This window comes from Anas acuta, chromosome 19 (assembly GCF_963932015.1).
Source record: "Anas acuta chromosome 19, bAnaAcu1.1, whole genome shotgun sequence".
Taxonomy (NCBI): Eukaryota; Metazoa; Chordata; class Aves; order Anseriformes; family Anatidae; genus Anas; species Anas acuta.
The window spans coordinates 5,786,832-5,807,246 of record NC_088997.1 but is presented as its reverse complement, the minus strand read 5'-3'; the positions used below and the strand labels follow the sequence as shown (position 1 = coordinate 5,807,246).

The 20,415-nt window shown below is 40.9% G+C and overlaps 1 protein-coding gene across 5 annotated transcripts in view; it reads right to left on the bottom strand.

The window, feature by feature from the left end:
• MYO1C (myosin IC) overlaps positions 1-20,415 on the bottom strand; it is a 55,181-nt gene that overhangs the window by 1,419 nt on the left and 33,347 nt on the right. For all 5 annotated transcript variants that reach the window (XM_068656396.1, XM_068656399.1, XM_068656400.1 and 2 more), the window contains 30 exons: positions 20,139-20,294; positions 19,425-19,540; positions 15,795-15,993; positions 14,784-14,864; positions 13,839-14,018; positions 13,548-13,646; positions 13,212-13,325; positions 12,506-12,577; positions 12,241-12,360; positions 11,922-12,004; positions 10,950-11,055; positions 10,480-10,560; positions 9,987-10,078; positions 8,684-8,778; positions 8,403-8,449; positions 8,056-8,136; positions 7,762-7,867; positions 7,115-7,232; positions 6,796-6,909; positions 6,538-6,614; positions 6,307-6,375; positions 5,772-5,856; positions 5,038-5,197; positions 4,288-4,371; positions 2,951-3,044; positions 2,790-2,845; positions 2,114-2,249; positions 1,098-1,168; positions 573-670; positions 216-315 (listed from right to left, as the gene is read on the bottom strand). In XM_068656396.1, coding sequence (XP_068512497.1) covers positions 216-315; positions 573-670; positions 1,098-1,168; positions 2,114-2,249; positions 2,790-2,845; positions 2,951-3,044; positions 4,288-4,371; positions 5,038-5,197; positions 5,772-5,856; positions 6,307-6,375; positions 6,538-6,614; positions 6,796-6,909; positions 7,115-7,232; positions 7,762-7,867; positions 8,056-8,136; positions 8,403-8,449; positions 8,684-8,778; positions 9,987-10,078; positions 10,480-10,560; positions 10,950-11,055; positions 11,922-12,004; positions 12,241-12,360; positions 12,506-12,577; positions 13,212-13,325; positions 13,548-13,646; positions 13,839-14,018; positions 14,784-14,864; positions 15,795-15,993; positions 19,425-19,540; positions 20,139-20,294 — 3,090 coding nt within the window. The remainder of the gene's footprint in view (positions 1-215; positions 316-572; positions 671-1,097; positions 1,169-2,113; positions 2,250-2,789; positions 2,846-2,950; positions 3,045-4,287; positions 4,372-5,037; positions 5,198-5,771; positions 5,857-6,306; positions 6,376-6,537; positions 6,615-6,795; positions 6,910-7,114; positions 7,233-7,761; positions 7,868-8,055; positions 8,137-8,402; positions 8,450-8,683; positions 8,779-9,986; positions 10,079-10,479; positions 10,561-10,949; positions 11,056-11,921; positions 12,005-12,240; positions 12,361-12,505; positions 12,578-13,211; positions 13,326-13,547; positions 13,647-13,838; positions 14,019-14,783; positions 14,865-15,794; positions 15,994-19,424; positions 19,541-20,138; positions 20,295-20,415) is intronic.

The window sequence follows — 20,415 nt, the reverse complement described above, 5'->3', positions numbered from 1 at the left end:
GCTTGAGTTTGAGCAAGCCTGGCAGTCTCATAACTGCAAGAGAAGTACAGTGCAAAACTCCAACTGGGGAAAAGGCTCACAGACCCAGGGCAGTGCCTTCAGCAAGGGAAGGGGTAATGGTACATGTCTGCTGCAAGTACATTTGGTAGCAAAACCTGGGTTTGGATGTGCTGTAAGCGAGCTACTGCTTCTTACCTATCTTGGCCTGTACTCACCACTGTTAGATGGCCGTTCTTAGCTTTGGCTATGAGCAGTTCTGATCCTGATATAAAATCAATTATGCCTTCTTTGCCTTGTCCAACTGTGAATTTTATGCTGCAAAGAGAAACAGATAAAAAACTTGATGAGTGTGGGTGTAGCTCTACCCTAAGTCTGCTGCTTCAAGGAGTGAACAAGCAGACTGCTGTTAGTTAAGATTAACTCTTCTTTGCCTTCTTAGTTAAGAATAATTAAATATGTTTTATGATGTATTTCTGACATGTTTCTGTAGTCCTATAATTCTGAAGCAGAGCTCTCCAGAAACAACACAAGAAAACCAAAGTAGCTCCTGAGAGGGGCTCGGCTTCACTCACCTGCCCTGGTTGATGTTGACATTATTGACTTTGTCTGCCCGCATGGCTGTTTTTGTGAGTGTCTCGATCACGTGGTCACTCTGAAGTACAACATCTCCCTAGGAGAGAAAACCAGCAACAGTTTGTGATCGTGTCTTTTCAGTGATTGCATACCAAAATAATTATGTTGTAATTAACAGGGACAGAGCTATCTCCATGGGTTAGCATGGAAAGCACCTCTCAAGGCGTACCAGGCTTGGCGGTGATCTGTGATAACACCCCCAGCAGTTACTTTATTTACAAGGTAACAGTAAAGGGACAGCACCGATCCTGTCAGTGCATCAGTCACTGGTGAACCCCATCTGTGAGTGCACACAAATACGAGCAAAATCCAACTTAAAGCTGGCATGAAGTGAGTTACATATGGGGGCTGCTCACCGGTGCACATCACCAGTGTGTTTCACTCCCCCACCCACCGCCACCCTGGATCTTCTGCTCTTTGTGCCTTTAAAACTTGTTCTAGAGATGGCTGGAGGGCCCCATTACCTTCTGTTTGTTATCCTCACAGTGCACGTGCAGCACAAACAAGTTATCGCTCAAGCTGCTGACGGAGATGCCTGCAACAGAGAATGGCTGTTTGGCACCAACACAACAACACCAGGATTCCTGCACGCGTTGCAGAACCTCTCCCAGGAACGCAGCAACTGTTGGTCCCACAGTGAGAAACCTGCCAGCTGAGAAGCTGCGCAGCAGCAGCACACTAAGGTGTCAGCAGAGAGGCTGCAAGGTGCCAGACAATCAGCTTATAGCTGGGCTTCTTAACATGAAAAAGAAACTTTCAGGTGCCTCTGTCCATCAGGAGTAGGAATGCCTGTTCTCTGGATTTTGTTTAAAATTTGAGGCAGCCCAGCCCTAGCAACGATGAATGTACAGCTCTGCAGTAATCATGTCTTATGGGAGTTCCAGAACCCCAAATTAGTGTTGCCTATGGAAACCATTTTAAATGGTGACAGTTACAAACACGGTAGGTAATTGCGTTAGGATAACACTGAAATGATCAGCACAAAAATTGGCTGCAAGGAGGAACTGTAGCAATGCTGGGAGCTGGAGCTGAGGCTGTGAAGTGAGAGGCTTTAGATAAGCCAAAGCCAAGTCATGTACCAGACTCGGCAATTTTCTTTCTCTCTGACCAAGTTCCCCCTCTAAAAGTACCACGTCAATGTCAAATATTTAGAGGGCTAAAAGCCAGTGTACCAAGCAGCTGCTGTGTAATAATGGTGCAACTTCCCTGCAGTGGAGATGTGCAATTGGGAAATGACTTGAGAGGTTTCTGGGGAGATGAATTGAGTAATTTTTGTGACATTTTAAGGAATTTAATTTTAGAAAAAAAAAAAGTCCAACATATTGCAGACTTAAAATACTTGTCAGTACAAGATAATTCTATTCTTGTCCAGGACAAAGACCAACTGGTTATTTTTTTTCTTATTGTATTTTAACTGAAGTTAGTTGTCATGCTGACTAAAATCAAGTGAGCTAAACCCCATTTGTGTTGGCAATCTCACCTGTCAGATTGGCGTAGTCAATCCGTTGTTTGATTTTGGAGTCTTCAACAATGATGACTGCGTTTTGGGTAAGAAGCAGTTGCCGTGATCTCGCTTTGTATCCTTTCCGGTCATACTTGATCACAGGAACTGCATACTGAAAGAAGTGTTATCAGTGCTAAAAATGCAACTTGTATAATTGGCAGCTACCTTCCATCTAGCCTAGAGAGCTTGCAGGAGGTACTAACCAGTGCTTTGTAAACTGGGAGTGAAGACAATCCTTTTGAGTCCTATTCTCAGTTCTGCCACAGACTTCCTTGTTGACCTAGAGGAGTTCTGAACAATAACTTGATGACTATGGCTGTCTGACTGTGCTTGAGAAATCTATGATTTAGCTTCAGTCTGCGTAGGCTTCATCGCTCTTTTCCTCTCCCCTTCAAGCATCTCAAAGCATCATGAACACCAGCAATGCAAGCTGCAACCCCTCTAATTCTAGCTGACAAACTTGCCCAAACCTCCCAATTGCATTTCTGAGCCACCAGGTCCTCATGTAGACTATCTTCCAAGGTGTTATCAGCTTAATGTTAAGGTAAAATTCTTGCTATATTTTCTTCATCAATCTGATCTTCTGATAAAGACTTAAATTCTGCTGCATAATTATGAAAACTTGAAAAAAGTATTAGGACACAGGTCTTACCTTAATTGGTTCATTTTCTAAAGCCTGAAGGACTTTAGTGTTTATCTCTTCATTACCTAAATTAAAACCAAAGAGATGGAATAAGAAAAATTTCAAGCAAGAAAAGAGGAGATGAATCCCCCTCTTTCTTCTTCCTGTTCAACTTTGTAACACCTACTCACCAAGTCGAGTGTTGATGAAGAGTCTAGGAACACTCTGAGGGTAATTGTCTTTTTTACCCTTAAAAATCTCACTGGCAATTACTTTTTGTTCCAGCTGCAAGGACAAAAGATGTATTCTGTTAAGCAGAAAATCTTGCTTCAAATAAAAATTTTTTGACTTCAAAGAGTGGTTTTCTTTTTTTTTTAAAGTCCTCTACTTTTGAGCTGAATCATGCTAGTCAGAAAATTACATAAAGTCTTCCATATGCCCCCTATCTTTTCAACAGCTATCCTTGTTTTAGGATAGAAATTTCACTTTTTTTGTTATTATTTGTAATTCTCAAAAATATATACTTTTAGTTTGAATTTGTCAAAAGCCAGAGACCAGATGTGATGTCTACATCATGCCTTTGTTAAAAGGTCTCAGAATTCCTCCACTTCAGAGATCCTCTTAGCCTAGTTAAGCTAAACAATTTGTTTTCCTGCTTTGCCCTGTAGGATGTTGTTTTTTTTCCCCTATGTTTCAGATAGTTTTGCTGAAGCCTTTTCAGCTAATCACCATCTTTACTGAAATACTGACAAAAGTTAAGATGTTATTAGCATGGTGTAACGCATTTATTACAGCTCCCCCATCTATTCAGTACTCTCTACCTTATCCTCTGACAAATAGTACAACTCAGCTAGGTGCCATTCAGTCCTGGGAGTTCTTGTTTAGAAGATGAGTCACCATAAACCTTTGGTCCTTTTTACAGTGGCAGTCTTCCAGGGGGTAAATATGACCAGTACTCTTAGCTCTAACTTCTGTTCCTTCAGAATGAGAACAAAACCAGGGAACGAGGAAACAGGAAATCCCTTTTGGTTTTGTATAGAGCAAACAGACAGGAGATGATTTACAGGTAAAAATGTGGATGAAGGATATTCATAAGCCTTGTTTGCTTGGGAGAAGAAAGTGGAGCTGTTTCCACCTCCAGCTCAGTAATGGCTGGTATTAATCCTGTGTCCTTAATCACAGGCTCAGTCACTAACTAATCTACAGCATTTCATTACATGCCCTTAAGAGTTTACAGGCCTTCATAAGCAGTATGATATACAATCCAATTAAAAAAAAAAGTTTAAAGGCGACTATTACCATCATCTCTCAAAACAGTTTAGATGAAACTGTTTAATGTACATGTTTCCTATTAGCTCCCTTCATTGAGTTGTTGTTTTTTTTAATATAAAAGAAGAAAAAACAGCTACCCTCAGACTAAGATGAATCAAATTTCAGTATAATTTTTAATTTTTTTATCTAGAACATCAATGCAACTGTATGGAACAATACAACATCAAAATTGAATGAACACAAAGTTGTTGGGTACCTGTTGCTTCCACTCTGGGCTGATTCTCTTGCAGTAGGTCCAGACCATGTTCTGCATGCATAGCTGTCGCAGGAGCTGGGATGCCTGAAGGAGGTTTCACACAGTAAGTAAAATAGCTCAAACTGACAAAGCAACTCAAACAGTGAAAAAAAGACAAACAACTGCAGAAAATCCATGGCTGAATTAAGATACTGTTTTGTTACTGACAATCACTTTTCAAATTAATTAATAAAAAGTCTATTTTCCACCTTTCTAAGACAGTTTGTCCCACAACATTCTCCATCTGGTTTAGAATTAAATGGCAATTTAAGAACATAATTATTCTTTAGAATATGGTTTAGAATTAATGGAAGAAACTCAGTGTGTTTTAGAATAATCAATGCGTTATTCCAGCTAATATAGCTGTCCAAAGGGAACTTAATTTGGTCAGAGGAAAAAGAAAGAAAATTTCAGAAATGGATGGGAAGAACACTGGAAAATAGTGTTGCAACACCTCCAAATTCTCAAGCGTTCTGCACTATAGCTCTCATAATTTTACAACTATGCTAATTACACACGGGATGGTATTTTGACTAATTCTACTTGTAGAGATGCTAATGCAATGTGAAACCTGAGCAAGAACCTGGTTCTTTCTTGCTCTCATAGCAGGCGGCTCCCCCCAGGCCTTTGGTGGCCTGTGGTCTTCCATACTGCCATTTGTCTCCTCCGACTCGCGTATCATTCATCTGACCCTGGTGCAGTTGAGCCTACCTCACAGAGCGATGGAGGAGGAGTTGGCCATGATTTGTCTAAAACGTTCTTTGGTAAATTACGCTTGAGGTTCATCAGGAAGGAAAAGCGGATGTAATCAAGGAAATACTCATTCTCTGGGCAGCGAGGGTGATTCCGGTAAATAAAACCCTTAATGAATCTGAGGAAGAGGAAAAAAAATAGGAGATTGGTCAAAACTGAAGATATTTAGAGATCTCTTCCAATCCAACCATGTCTGGGTCCCCAGTGAACTTTCAGATATAGCCAGGGTAAAAGGTGAATTAAAAAAATCAATGGAGAATTGTGAGATTTGGGCCAGTCCCCAGAACAGACATCAAACTTGAGAGGAAAAGGGAACTGCAATTTATAAGAAAAAGGAACTCAATAAAATGGAGTGGATAACCAAGAAGGGCTGAGTGCCAAAATGGAAGTTTATATAATAATAAAAAAATAGGCAAAGCAAGTTTTTTAATGTCTGTTGCATCTGCAGTCAGATTAGCCAAACAGACAGCCTTGCCCATTTTCAGACATGCTTACTCAAATATTTGTCACAAAATAACTTCCTATGGTTGCTTTGCGATAACAGAATTCTTATTTCCTGAGCTTTCTTTAATAATAGTTGTAATTTATTAATAAAAATCTCTGACACTGTAGTGACGGGTAACATCCTTTGCATCATCTCATTGTTAGCAAGTAAGTACCCATTCAATGGGCTGAGGTTACTGTTCACACACCTTCTGATAGTCTCTACTGCCCACTTCTTCTTGGCAGCTTTTCGGCGTCCCAAGGTTCCCCGCCACCAGGACTGGATTGCTATTGCTAAAAATACAAACATTTTACACTAAGTGAGCTCCTTCATACCGATATTGACTTCACACAAAACTCGCAACAAACAGCGCTTATGTATGTACTCCGAAAAAAAAACAAAAACCCAACAGCCGTCACAGTGACACATGGGAAAGAAAATAATTGAAATTCTTAACAATATAACACAATGGATAAATGGCAATAAAAAGCACTGGCAGATGGGAACTGCTGTATGGGGGCTGCTGCGTGAACATGAGTTAAGCCTATTCTCGTACTCAAAGACTCAAAGAGTCTCAAAGACTAACAAGGAAGGAATGGGTATGCTAACATCTACCATTCTACTTCCAGCAAGGTTTCAGGGATTTTTCCTTCTCACACACCAAAATCAAGTCACCTTTAACTTCTCAATACAGCAACGTCCACTTCAAACCATGAAATGACATAGCACTTTCTCCCTCATACCTGAGTGTTTCATGTGCAGGAATTTTTTTCGACGGTAGAAACCTCTCCACGTGGCCTGCATTTTTGTTGCTGAAATGATAAGAGAAACAGCAATTTGAAATCACAACCAAGTGTATTTTGATACAAAAAGGTTAAACTGTTCAAACAAAAAATAATGAATAACTACAATAAAAAATATCACAGACCAGACAGCTAACTGTCCATGAAGCTACTGCAGTGTGTGTGACTCACCCAGGCTCTGCTTCCTCACTTCCAGAGCATCTTCCGTTGCAAACAAAGTCTTGGGAAAGCGGATAAAAATCTTTGTTCTAGAAATAGAAATTCAGAATAATGTTTAACGTGCAGGAGAAGTTTGCTTCCTGCCCTTAGCATTCCCTTTGGGATCTCTAATCTTTTGCCCGCCCATTAAACAGAGAAGCTTTATTTAAAAGCAATGACATTAATGTCCAATGATTCATAACCTCAAATTGAGAAAACACGAGAACTGACCGTCCCATTTTGTATTCTTCCTGTTTGTAGCCAAGATGTTTCACCAGCACAGCCACGCCATCATGGGGCCGTCCATCCCACGTAGGCCACGTTTCTGGACAAAGTGATTTGTACCTGTGGATTGACAGCAGAAGAAATCTTAGGGAAAGAAGTAACAGAAAGGGAGAGAGGTCATTCTTCTCTCTCCCTTAAAGAATTAACTCTTTCAGGTATAAGGGCTGCTCTTTGCTTTTTGGAACACTTCCCCGGCCTCAACACCTGTAGGACCAAGACCAGGGGGAGGGAGCAGCAGGGAGAGATAAGGCCAGGGTAATCCTACCTCTGCAGAAAAACTTCGTATTTCCTTCGATATGCAAAGCCAGCTCTCCGCACTCTGAGGTTCTCCATCAACCCCAGGTATTTCACTTGATGTCGGATTAGCACTTCATCAAATCGATCTTGAGAGAGTATGAAAACAGAGAAACTTCATTAATGTGTAGTTGTCCATTCATGCAGAAAAGGGAAATATTCAGTTCAGTTCAGAATTATTTTATCTTACAGTTATCTTTAACCTCTACCCCATCCTCATGGTTCAAGTCACACACAACTTATTTTGTGACTCCTGTCCTCTTTTAGTATACATTAACATTTAGTTCCAGAATAGAATTTATCCTTTAGGATGTTCTACACAGACAGGAGGAGGAAATGAGGGAGAATAAAATCATTAAAAGGAAGTTATGTAGGTTCACTATTCTTGACTTCAAATACGACCTCATTCTGTCACTTTACTCAAGACCAGAGCCTCCCTTCTGATTCCTGGCTGGTACTACCACCACCCCCTACAGACCCTCTAGCACAGACCCAAAATGAAAACTGTTGCAAGACTTATTCATTTGAGCTCCTTTCTGTGCTTCACTGCCTGGAATCTAGTGGTTGGTAGAGCTGTTGTAGAAAAGCACACAGGTGAAGAGTTAACCACAACCATACCAGCCTGTTTAGCATCGTTAGGTTTCATGCATCGGATGTAGGACGGTTCTTTGGACATCAGAATTTCCATGAGTTTAGAGAGGCTGTTTTTAAACTGAGTTGCTGCCTAGGAGAAAAGAAAGAAAATCATGTATGACGTGATGACTTACAGCCAGTATTTGTGACTGCAGAACAAACCTCACAGTCCCCCAGCTTTAAAGGTAAGAGGCTTGTATTTAGGTTACCATGTTAGACAGGACGTATCTTTAAAAAAGAGGAAATAGCCACACTTCCACCCAGCTCTTGTATCCTTACCGTTTCGGGTCTCTTTTTGTCTGTCAGCTCTGTCCTGTCAAAACACTGATTTATGATAGGATTCTCAGAGTTGCACATGGTCTGTGAAGAGAGACATTTTCAGAGATAAAGTACAAAATGAACTTCAGAGAACTTTTAGAACAATGTGACAAAATGGTTTTGGGTTGTTTTGTTTTTAATAAAACAAACTTTGAACACTTCAATTTGCCTTTTCATAACGCAGCCCTAAGGACATGCATTCTCCAGGTGGAGATTAAAAGAACCTTTTTCCTCAGATGCCACCCCATTTTGAACCCAGCTCCTTGTTCTGCTGCTGAGTATTGGAAGCACCCTGCATCCATACTCACCTCCTTCAGGTTCCGAAAGAGAAGGTCGTTGTTTTTATCTAGAAAACCTGGAAGAAAAAGAAACCACTCAGGTTGCCACCACCGCTCCACAGAAATTTCACAACAAGGCAGGAATTTGAGATGGGAAATTAATCTGGTTAATCAGATGATACATAGAACTACTCTATAACCAGATTTGTCTTTGCTACCTAGTAAAGCTGTTTTAATTCAGAGGGCAGGGGATGAAAGGTGGAAAAAGGAGTGAGAGAGAGCTGAGATGATGCAGGTAAGCACACACTTACCTGCAACACTGTAGGTGACCTCTCCAGCATAGTGCAAAAGCCGAAACTCTTCCCGCCCTAAAGACTTGCGAGTTTTTTGGTCAGCAAGCTTGTGCCTGGAGAAAAAGTGAAGAAACTTCATAAGGAACAAACGTTTGTTTCATGTGGGGAATCACCTCAAAAACCACTATGGTATATGATCCTAGAGTGGGACTAGATGAGCACAGGAGGAAAAAATAAAAAATTACACTGTTGATCTTCAAGACCAAAAGTAAAAAAAAAAGGTGAGTTATCAACCAGCAAATCATAAAAATGTCATAAAATCTATTTATGTTTATTTCTGATAGATGAACTTTCAGCTTCCTGGCAAGGTTGCAGAGTGGCTCTGTGTGTACATGAAATCAGAGTAGAGGTAGCAGGCAAGAGGGCAGTGAAGATGTTGGCAGCAGGCTGGCATACTTGTGGGATGCCATTCAGACCCCGATCTGAGCAAAGCAGAACATTCGAATAAGAATAAAAAGAAATTTACAGCTCCAAAACCGAGGCAGGCAATTCACAAGCTAAAACATAGAATTCACATCCATGAAACTGGAGTGGCAGCAATATGATAGGTTACCAAAGTCAAAGAAGTGTCTGGGAAGATGTGAATGAAGGTGAATTAGTAATGCCTTAATTCCAAAAGCACCAGCACTGCTAAAATCATTCTAACGCAAACACACCTCTGAACACTAATGTTACCAGCAAAATTCTGCTGCATGTTCTAGTTATTTGTAGGCTAGACTTCAGGCATCAGTTGTCACCCCCCAGGAAACCATTAATGCCGGGCAATAATCTGGCCTGGTACACCAAAACAGAGTTTGTCACACCCGCAATACTGGGCCAGACATCAGAAGAGCCAAGAAACTGCAATCCTGCCCAATTCCTTGGATAGTAGCAGCTGGATGCCAGCAAGAGACTGGTGAAGATGCAAGCCAGCAACAGAAATCTGAGGACTGTTACATGTCTCGCTCAGGCTTGGACAATGTGTAAGTACAGAAGAAGATTCAGTGCATAAATTGGACGTGGTCTTTTCCTGCCAGTCTAACACATCTTTCCTTTTTGATTCAATTCCGTTTTACTTGCTTATTCAATATTATCTTAACTCACAGTCTAATCTCTTTGCAAATTAAAACACCGTCATCTTTTATGTGAGGCCCAGTTTATCTAGGATGCTACTGCCATAAACACAATGCATTATAAAGTTACCCAGCAATAATTAAACCTGTAGGCTCTATCACACTTGGATCCTACCAGTAAAGATGCCCTCAGCTACATGAACACTCACGTGAGAAAATGGGGGTGGTTCTTCACAGTTTCCTCCAGTTTCTCCAAGAACGTTGTATCTGTGGCATCCCCAGGTCTCAGACACTCTTCGTCCTGAAAACACACACATCCCAGTATTGATTTCTTTCTGTGCTTGTACTCATACAGGCCAACTCTAAGTATGTCTCACTGAAACACTGTCCCAGCTTCACCCTTTGGCTTTTTAATAGGTAGCCCACCTCAAGCCCTCATTTCATTAACTCAACAAATGAAGAATTGTTGAGTTGAATAGGAGCACAAGCTCCTCCTCCCAGACTGCCTGGACTGGAAGTTTCTTTGCTTTGGACAGATGGGTCTGATACAATATGACTTGTAGCAGTGTCACTGTTCAGTGTATCATTGCTCTTCCCACCTGCCCAGTCCTAATGTAAATTTAGTCCCTTTTTCTGTGTTCTTCCTCTTGATTTCCACTCCACTGCCCCAGTGTTTCATTTTAAAAGGTCATGTCAACTTACCAAAATAGAAATGATGCCTTTGAACTTCTCTTCCACCAAATCACAAATGATTTTGTTATTGAAATATTGAACTGGTTCCCACTGCAAAGACAAGAAATCACATTTGGGTGACAACTGTTCTTGACAGGAAAAAATGTGAAAATTTCAGAACATTTTAGACAGCACCTTATTTAAATAACCAGTGTCATTTGAAATGTAAAGCTTTTTCACTCATCACATTTGTTTTCTTAACATTCCCTTTTAAAAGCATCTTTTTTTTTTTATCAAAGTAAAAGATTGGAATGGCATTAGTTGCTTCTAGCTGTATTACACACTGTTACTAAGGTAGATTGAAAAGAAACGTAAAAGAAAATCTCTTTAAATCATGTACTTTGGAGACCATTATTAAAGCTCCTTTTCTAATCATCTGTCCTTGGCCTGCTGGAGGTGCTAACTAAGAAGACAGTAGGAGTGATGATGTTGGCTCTTACCGCTATGCCTTCTGACTCGTATTCCTCTTGTTCTGACTTTAATGTGAGCTCTATGAAGAGCTGTTGCAATTTTTCATTACAATAATTAATACAAAATTGCTCAAAGCTGGAAGCAAAAATCAGAAAAATAATTATTAATACTGTATGACAAGTAAAATAAGCTATAATCAAAGGACAGTAGCTATGTGTAATCAAGAGAAATGTAAGAGATTTATTTAGTGAATCTATATTTATTGAATTCATTATTTAGTGAATCTCATGAAAGAGGAGGGGAAAACAGACATGAGGAGTGGAACGCTGAGAAACAAAAAAAATACACATTCAGAGTCTTGGTTCATTGCTATCTGCCAGAGTTAGGTTCCAGACTCTGACATAATCCTATACACTGCTCTACAGCTGTGTTTTCCCATTCACACCACCACATAAAGATGCCAAAACAACAGCCACAACTATGCCAGAGAGCTGGACAAAGGAAGAAATTCTTTATTCAGAGGGTGGTGAGGCACTGGAACAGGTTGCCCAGAGAAATGGTAGATGCCCCATCCCTGGAAGTGCTCAATGCCAGATTGTTCAAAGCCCCATCCAATCTGGACTAGTGGAAGGTGTCGCCCTTGCAAAGGCATTGGAATTAGATGATCTTTAAGGTCCCTTCCAACACCAAACCATTCTATGATTCTATGAAAGGCATGGCTCAAGCTAGCACATGAATATGCCCCCAAAAGACATCAGTCTCTAAAATACCAGGAACATAAATAGCTGTAAATGCTAAATATTATCTGAATGCCCAAAGCGTTAGAAGATCTGTCAATACTAGTTATTCAAGCTGAATTCCTAAAGCTGAAAATTCAGCTCCTTCTCTCTTACTGAAATTACCAGAGATGGATTAATGTCTTATGTCACAATGGAGAGAAAACACTATAATGGAGTCATGCACAGCTTACTCAAAATCCAAAGACACTAATGAAAACAAACCTGTTGTGCTGGAAAACCTCAAATCCATAAATATCGAGCAATCCTAGAACTGTTGTACTTCTCCAGCCTGGAAACTCTCCTTCCTGTAATAGAGCAAAAAGTAAGTGTTTGTATGTAGTCACACAGCCAGTCATAGCTACAATCCATGACTGGATCTTTTGCATTTAGTTACAGCATATTCTCCTTACTCTCTTCTTAGTGGAAAACAAATTAACTTGGAAATCACTGTAAAGCATGCAATAACTTTGTGTTGCAGCTTAAAGATTTGAAACTGCCTTTCACACTTGGTTGTCTATCAACAAACAACAGATTTGTTTACCTTGTAAGCAAGAGACTTGTTAACCTTGTTCACCAGCCAGGAGAAAGTGCGTCCATATATTGCTTTAGCAAGTGCATCCCTTGCATAGGCTGCCTGCTCCAGGTTCAGGGGACTGATTAACTGCATACAAAAGGAGAAAAAAACGTCATTCAACAACCATTCCATTGACAGATTAAGTTTCCCTGGCTTACTTTTAATAAAGAGCTGATGGTATTGCACTAGTTTAATTTCCATATGCCTCCCAGATCCCAATTCATGTTCTTACCTCCTCCCCTTTCGCTATGATCTTCTTGTGGATCAGTGCATCTCGCAGAACAGAGCCCTCAACCGCTAGAAGCTGCAAAGCAGTAGAATGTTAAATTTATTTATGAAGCAGTACATTCAATTCATCAGTACTGGTCTTAAGAGATCAGAAAGGCTAGTCCACAAAATTACAGTCCAGTGAAACAACCCTGTGTTTCCCATTCACACTGCAAGCCTTTTTGCAATGTCAGTCATTCCATTTCCTTCTGCACACCAACTCCTTTTTGCCATATAACATAATAGTTTGGTTTGACTGCTCTGGCACAAAGAACTGACTGAGCAAAGCCATGAATAGACTTCTTCAAAACTTGTCTCCAGAGTAGGTCTATTCCTATCCCACTGCCTGAAGGCAAAAACCTCACGTCAGTGGTGGATCAAGTGGTAAATAGAGAAGTTGTCAATTAAAAAATGTTAAAAAAGTAAAAATATATAAAAATATAAAAATGTAATGTATATGTACAAAAATGTAAAGTAAATGTATAAAAATATAAAATATTTAAATGTTTAAATGTTAATATTTGCATTGCAATTACATCAAATAAAAGCACATTTTTAACAACTTCTAAATCATATTCTAAATGATAATAATATAATGCTACCATGTTCAAAATAAGGAAGCCATACTAATTCATCTTCAATGTAATATATCTCTAACTGGTGATACTCACCCTAGCCAGATATTTAATCTGATTCTCTGTAGTGACCTGAGCATTTCCTTGCTCATCTGCAGCAAACTGCACATTCCCCAGATGCAGAACACTAGCCACGATGCTCAGCAAGTCCTACGATGGAAGCAACAGGCAGAAATCAGGCATGGATACAGAATGAAACAGCAGTGAGATTTCTGTTTTAGTGAACACACTGCAAACACTCATTTTGTATTTTGTTTCACAATTTTTTCAGAGAACGCATGCACTCTAAAGGCTGCCTTTGGTTAGAAATAAATCAGAGCAGAAAAATTCTCAAGAGAGGGAAAATCAGCTGTGCCGTCAAACAAGTCTTACCTCCACCTCGGTGTCATTGAAGCTTATAATGGACAAGGCTCTTCGCACAGTCTTCCAATCATTTTTATCATTTATGGAACTGACCCTTGCACAGTGACCCTGAAAATACAGTTTGATAAGAATAAGTATATCATTATCAAAGGTATATTATGCACAATGCACTTCTGCCATATGTTTCTTTTCATAGGAGCTATCTCAGTATTTAGCGAGGAAATGAAGATATAAAGTCAACCGAGGATACATTTGTCCTAAAATATAACAATATCTTAAGAATTATTAGTTAATACACACCTTTACTAAATAGTGATACTGTTGTGGGTTCTTTTCAAGGCCTAGCCTTCGCAGTAAGTCTTCTTCCCCTCCTTCTAGCAGCTGGTAGAAAATGTGGAAATTCCTCTCGCCATGATTTTGATGCACAACTCGAGATTTCTCCAGGAGGTAGTTCAAGATGTGGCCCCCAACAGGAGCGCCCTAAATCAAACCAGATATATTGAAACAGTTCATCAACAGAGAGGAAAATATTTCTGCTTCTTTGGCAGTCTGTTCAAAGACACACAATCACAAAATGATTGACTACAAAAAGGCAGAAAATCTTTTGTTACTTTGTATCACAAGATATATTTTGGCAAATGCACATCAATTTGAGGTTTGAAGCATACATAAAATGAGCTATCAAGTGAAAATAATACACAATTATAAAGAACACGGCTACAGCATGTATTGAATTATATCCTGACTTGTATATTCTTCCTTCTCAGAAGGGACTCAACACAAAAAATAACAAAATTCTGGGTGTGGAGGAATTACATATTGAGAAGTTTAAAGGACTATGATACATCTAGCTACTCGGTTCTTGCATTACGTTCATATTCCTAGTGTGGGGTAGTTTGAATCAGAATTGAAACAAACACTATGCAAAGTTACTCAGGACAGAGATTATTTTCAGTCCACAGCTGACTAATGTGGAGTTAGTTTGGGAGTATCCATTTCCCAGTGCACATGTACCTCAGAAACAAGAGGACTTAATCTCACTTTCACTATATAGAGGGATGAGGGGAGAAAGAAAGGAAAGTGTGTTCCATAAAAACCTCTGGAACCAAACTTCACTCCCAGACTGCTCACGTGGTCAACAAGGAAATACGCATTCTATGCACACATCAATGCAAGAAAGTACAGGCAACAGAGATCTGTTATGACTGGGACCCGTTCTGGAGTATAAAACAGATTTTAATTTACCCTGTAATCAAACTGCACGTCCATGTATTTCCCAAATCGGCTGGAGTTATCATTCCGAAGGGTTTTTGCATTTCCAAAGGCCTGAAATGAGAAATGATTACAGAAAAATAAATCAGTATAAAATAACATTATTTATATACACTTTGGTGAAGATGCCAGTTATCTATTTATGGCCATTAAAGTTTAGGTTTGTCCTTTTTGCAAGGGAAAGCAAGAAGGAAACAGATTACCACCCAAAATACTAATGCTGATCTTTATGCCCAGTGCAAGTATTGCAGATGAAACATGCCCCTAAAAACAATTCCACACCCCCAGCAAATTTATTTTAAGGCCAATTCACTGCCGACAGCATACGTCATGCCTGACAATCTTTTCAAAGCTTCCTCTTTCATCACAGCTATTTGCTTGCAGTAATTCATTTGCTTGCTGCTCACAGCGGGCACTAACCTAACAGGCCTAGGCCTGTCAGGGTTTTCCCACTCATGGGGAGCACACCTTTCCCTGCACACTGCACAGGGTTGAGTAGAACAGAAATATTAAAGGGAATTACAAAGGCAGCTCAGGACTGGACACTAGAGGACACCACAGCACTAGAAAATGCACCCACAAATGCATTTATCAGAGGGCAGAGCTGACCACGGGAGATGTGTCAAGTTCTGGCTTTGCAAACTTATGCAGCACACCAGGACTCTTCCCGCTTCAAATCCCTCTCTCTCCCCTGCAGTCTGGCCACTTCTGAATTGCTCCTGGTGGACAGGAAAGGGCCAAGTGAGTTTGGCAGCCGATGACCATTTCTTTGGCTTGGAAGCACGCTGGGATTCCCCTGTGTGCAGTACAAACGATCCGCCCACACGGTGTGAACCTGTGTTCCCAGGATACACTATCCATGCTGCACAGACAACTTAATCATGCCCAGTAGGGTCCAGCTGCCTCCACCCCCTCAGCCGGAAAATGTGAGTACTGCTGCTATGACTCAATGTCAAGCTTCAGTGCTGCAGACTCTAGAATTACCTCCAGGACAGGGTTGGATTGTAACAGGCGGTCCTTCACCGTCTCAACCTGCTGACTGGCTGGGCAGGTCACCGCGTAGTACTGCAGGATCTTCTTGGTGGCCTCCGTTTTGCCAGCCCCGCTCTCCCCCGATATCAGAATGCACTGATCCTTCCTCTCCATGCGCAGAGAGCGGTACGAATTGTCTGCGATAGCGTAGCTGTGGCACAACGACAACCAGACATTAGTTTGTTTCCACAAATGAAGGGCTGAGACTCCTCAGCTAAGACCATCCCGTAATGCAAACTCCTAACGGAGACACCTCAAAAAGAAATGCACATCCATGGGTTGGGTAAGAGCATGTTGCTGTGAACGCTTTCAGACACCTCTGTGCACATCTTAACCGCAGGGCCAAATTTCTGCAGGGCGATAACATAAACCTAAAAGCTAAATTCCCTTAAAAACTGTTCTTTTGGAAAAGGTCTTCATGTTATTTAAATCATTTGACAGTGAATATGGAAAGCTATGAAAGGGGAAAGAGTTGAGCCGTTTGCTCTCCCTGACCATTTCACCTACTCAGGTGAGAATGTTTACTGAAAAAAAAAAAAAAAAAAGACTACTTGGTACAAATAAACTTAATTTTCTAAATAAACATGACTTCTTGACATGGGTATACAGGATAAAAAAACTTTGCATTCAGGAAATTTCTTGTTTTCCACTGATCTTTATTCTAGATTATCTTTTAAGTGATGACACAGAAGGTCACAATTGCACTTTGCTATCTGGGTGGCTCCTATTACGTGGCTCCTGAATAGCCCAACCAACCTCTTGTAGCTTCTCTCAGATTATAAAAAGAACTGGATTACGCCAGAACAGACTGCTAAAACATCCAGCAGGCTACATTAAGCAACCATCCAGCTTAGGCCAGGCACTACCCAAAACACCAAACGCCTCCTCCTGCCTGCGTACAACCAGGGCTTACTGCTGCTGTCCCTCAACTCCTGCTTCTTCCTTTATTTCTTTTTCTCTCTGCTATTTTCCTCCACACAGTTGACCAGCCAGGTTCTTTTACCAAAAATTACACACTTTTACAACACCAGAGTGCAGGAGGATGAGTTTGACAAACATTGGTAGCAAGTGCTTGTGGAAGGAGAGAGAAGAAGGACCGGATGCAATGGGAGGGGATAAGAGGAAAGAGAAACATTAGCCCCTTCAAAATACGCTCATGTAAGACCTCAATAATAAAATCCTCAGCTGTCCTACACGTGGTTATCAAGCACATACCCCGTCTTCATACAATTCATACACTTGACAACCTTTTAATAATTATTGGGTTTTGCTTCTTCTTCTTCTTTTTTTTTTTTTTTTCTTTTTTTTTAATCTTGTGCTGTAAAATTAATTAAAAATGATCACACCAAAATAACAGCCATGGCCTCCTCAAGTCTATTAATACTTGGTGCTAAGGCAACACCGCTGAGCTACCTAGCAACACAACTGCACACTTACCCCACTAAATTCATCAAGTCCTTCTCTTCCCATCCAAACTCTGTCTCTGGAGTATTTTGAAAGCGAAACAGTTGAATAAATATAAATTCAATTTAAATTTTATGAACTGCCTCTGGATTGCCTGGCTTTACTGGGGGAGTTTATGGTACTTGTTGAAGCAGAACGCTAACAGTCATGCACACCACTTGCAAAATCCCCTTTACTTAAAGCCGTTCACTGTCCCATTTGCAGCCACCATCTCTGAACCCCGCGGCAGGCTATAAATAGGACAGGATGTGACACAGCACCCTGGGAAGTATGCTGCGTTTCAAGACCACAGGGCTACATTTTCCCCTTTGAATGACTACATGTGATGCGCTTCCCAGCAAACCCTGTGCTCAGGCCAAGCTTCAACACTTTTGACACTGAAGTAGCAACACTTTCTAGAATCAGCCTAGAGGAAGAGAAATAGTAAAAAGAAAATACACCTGAAATACTGCAAAAAGAGAAGCACTGAGTACCACACTATAGATAACTCCAGAGCACTGCAGAATATTTTAAAATGCATAAATAATCAAATGATACACTGTTTTTTAATGGGATGCTAATGACAGTTAACAAAGAATACTCTTTTTCCAGTTGGAGCAGCACTGGTGTTTGGTATCACAGCTCTCAAGGGTTTTTACTTACGAGCTGCACATTTTACAATTTCTCCTGGGACTAGTTACAGCAAGGAAGAAGACAGCTTAAGAAATAATCAGCTGCTTTGTGATTTAAATCACGTTGTGTAGCGCTCACAGAAATTAAAGCAGAGCAGCCTAGCCCTCCACATCACACATCAACATTGCCATCGTGCTCAGTCCTGCACTTAGTGCACACATATAAAAAGGTAGCCACAGTCCCAACAATTTTCCTGGGAGTCACAAAGTTATCATCCATGACAAAGAAGCCAGTAAGAGCGCCTAGATCACAAGCCAAAGTGATGAAGCCCGAGGCATGAGCTGCTACCTCTGCACCACCTCTGTTGCTTCATCAGGAACTGCCTGATGCTGATTTGAGCAACTGCTGATAACTTTTTGGGGGAAGGTCTCTCTTATTTAGGGCATCCGCACATGAACAGAATGTGCTGACACACGTAGATCAAGGGGAGAACTCAGCAGATTTGAATTCTGGGGTTTTCAGGTCTAACCATCTCTCACGTAGATCCACCAAAGAAGCCTGAAACACTACAAAAATCACATTTTTACCCTAACAAATACAACTTCAAATATTCAAACTTTCCCAAGTAATGGCGTTTCTCTCCCCCTCTGTGCTCATAGCGCATTCTGTTTTGCTTACTCTTTTGGGTTATGTGCCAGTAATAAGAAACAATCCAAATAGTTTGCTCAAAAATAATATCATCTGCTCTTCCAAGACCTCTTAAAAAAAAAAAAAAAAGAAAACACACACACAAAAAAAAAGCCTCCAAGAAGTGCTCAGAATTTGGCCCTTGGCGCTGAAAGAAAGCATTTTTGAGCCAAATGTCCTCAGCTCCCAGTCATCTTTCTCTTTCAGTCTGACAAAAAAACTCAAATGCTTTCAAAAATAACTTTTAAACCTCAAACTTTTTTTTTTTTTTTTCAAATGGGAAATTGGGAATGCTCACCACGCCAGACCATGTAAATAAATACATTCCTTGTTCCAACAAGGCTCATGGTATCTTAGCAACAGGGGAAATACCAGATAAATATTGGTCAGGCAGTAACAGGAGAGGTAGGAAAGAAACCACCGCACATATATACATACTCTTTCCCCTAGTTAGCATTATGCTGAATGAGCGATGTAGCAGGAGGGGAAACTCACGATCCGGACATGCAGACCCCAAGTAACCTTGGAACAATGAACTCCTGTCCTGCCAGGGCTGGGTAAGCAGCTCTGTTCCTCCAGCCAGGAAGGAACCACCTCCCTTTCCAAATACTGCTCTTGCAAAGGCAACTCATCCTCTTTGGAGAGAGAAACAGGAATAGAAAGAGCCATACACCACACCCTCTAAAAGATCCTTTAATGCCCTAAAAATCATAGGGATATATCTGGGACAAGTCCTATTTTCTTGCTTTCACACGTCATTACTGCACACGCTGGTGTGGGAATGGCACAAACTACTCTGTTTACCCACAGGCCACTCACAGGTGAGGAGAAACTTCATAGAAGCTGACACCGCGGTATCGCTCCATGTTCTGTTTACTGTAGATTTCCAGTTCCTTGTATGGATTAACAGACACCAAAACCGAGCCAATGTATGTCTGAAAAAGAAAGCACAAAACGAAGAGGTTACATAAGGACTAGCAGTGGATTTTCTCTGAGAGACCAGAATTGCTCAGAAAGCTCCTGTGGTTGACAAGCCCTGCCTGCAGCACGGGATGGGCTAAGGCCCTCCAAAGAGCCAAGGGTGCTGAAGAAGTGACCTCCTCATGAAGAATGACACTGCAGGAGTTATGCTAGACCCCTCATCCTTGCTGGAAAAACAGTACCTATGCATGGTTTTTGTGCTTCTAACAAGCAAGAATACCGGATTATTTCTCATACACCATCTGGGATTAGGTTCAAGCCTGGGGTTGCTGAAAGCCCACCACAGAGTGAGTTCATGAAATGGAAAAATGTGGTGTGAGTTGGCTTTTCAGTGCTGGAAGGACCAGTAAATGCCAGTAGACCTCAACTGGATCACTGCAAAAGAGGCTCTTACATGAATTAACATTACACTATCCCAGTCTTGTTCTGAGATAATCAACAATGGTCTACTCAAACTGATACCATTGTCTCCGAATCCCTACATCTGCTGGATTAAATACCCAAATTCAGGTCACTTGTGAAGACTTTTGTTTCTGCCCCTCTGTTACTCACATAGATCAGATTCTCCTTGAAGCGCTTACGCAGATTTTCAATGAACGCTGCTTCGCTGGTGAAGTTCTCCAGCAGGACAAAATCCTGCACCCCCACGCGGTCGCGGGCTGTCAGAGCGCTCTCCATGGTCAAACGAACACCGTTACTCCCTGCTCCCTGCAACCAAAAGCAGAAGAAGGTTGGGACGTGTGGTTTTCTGTGCAGCTCACTGAGTCTATAAGAATGATTAACCACAATTACTCATGGACAACCTATAAATAGGAGAGGACATTAGAAT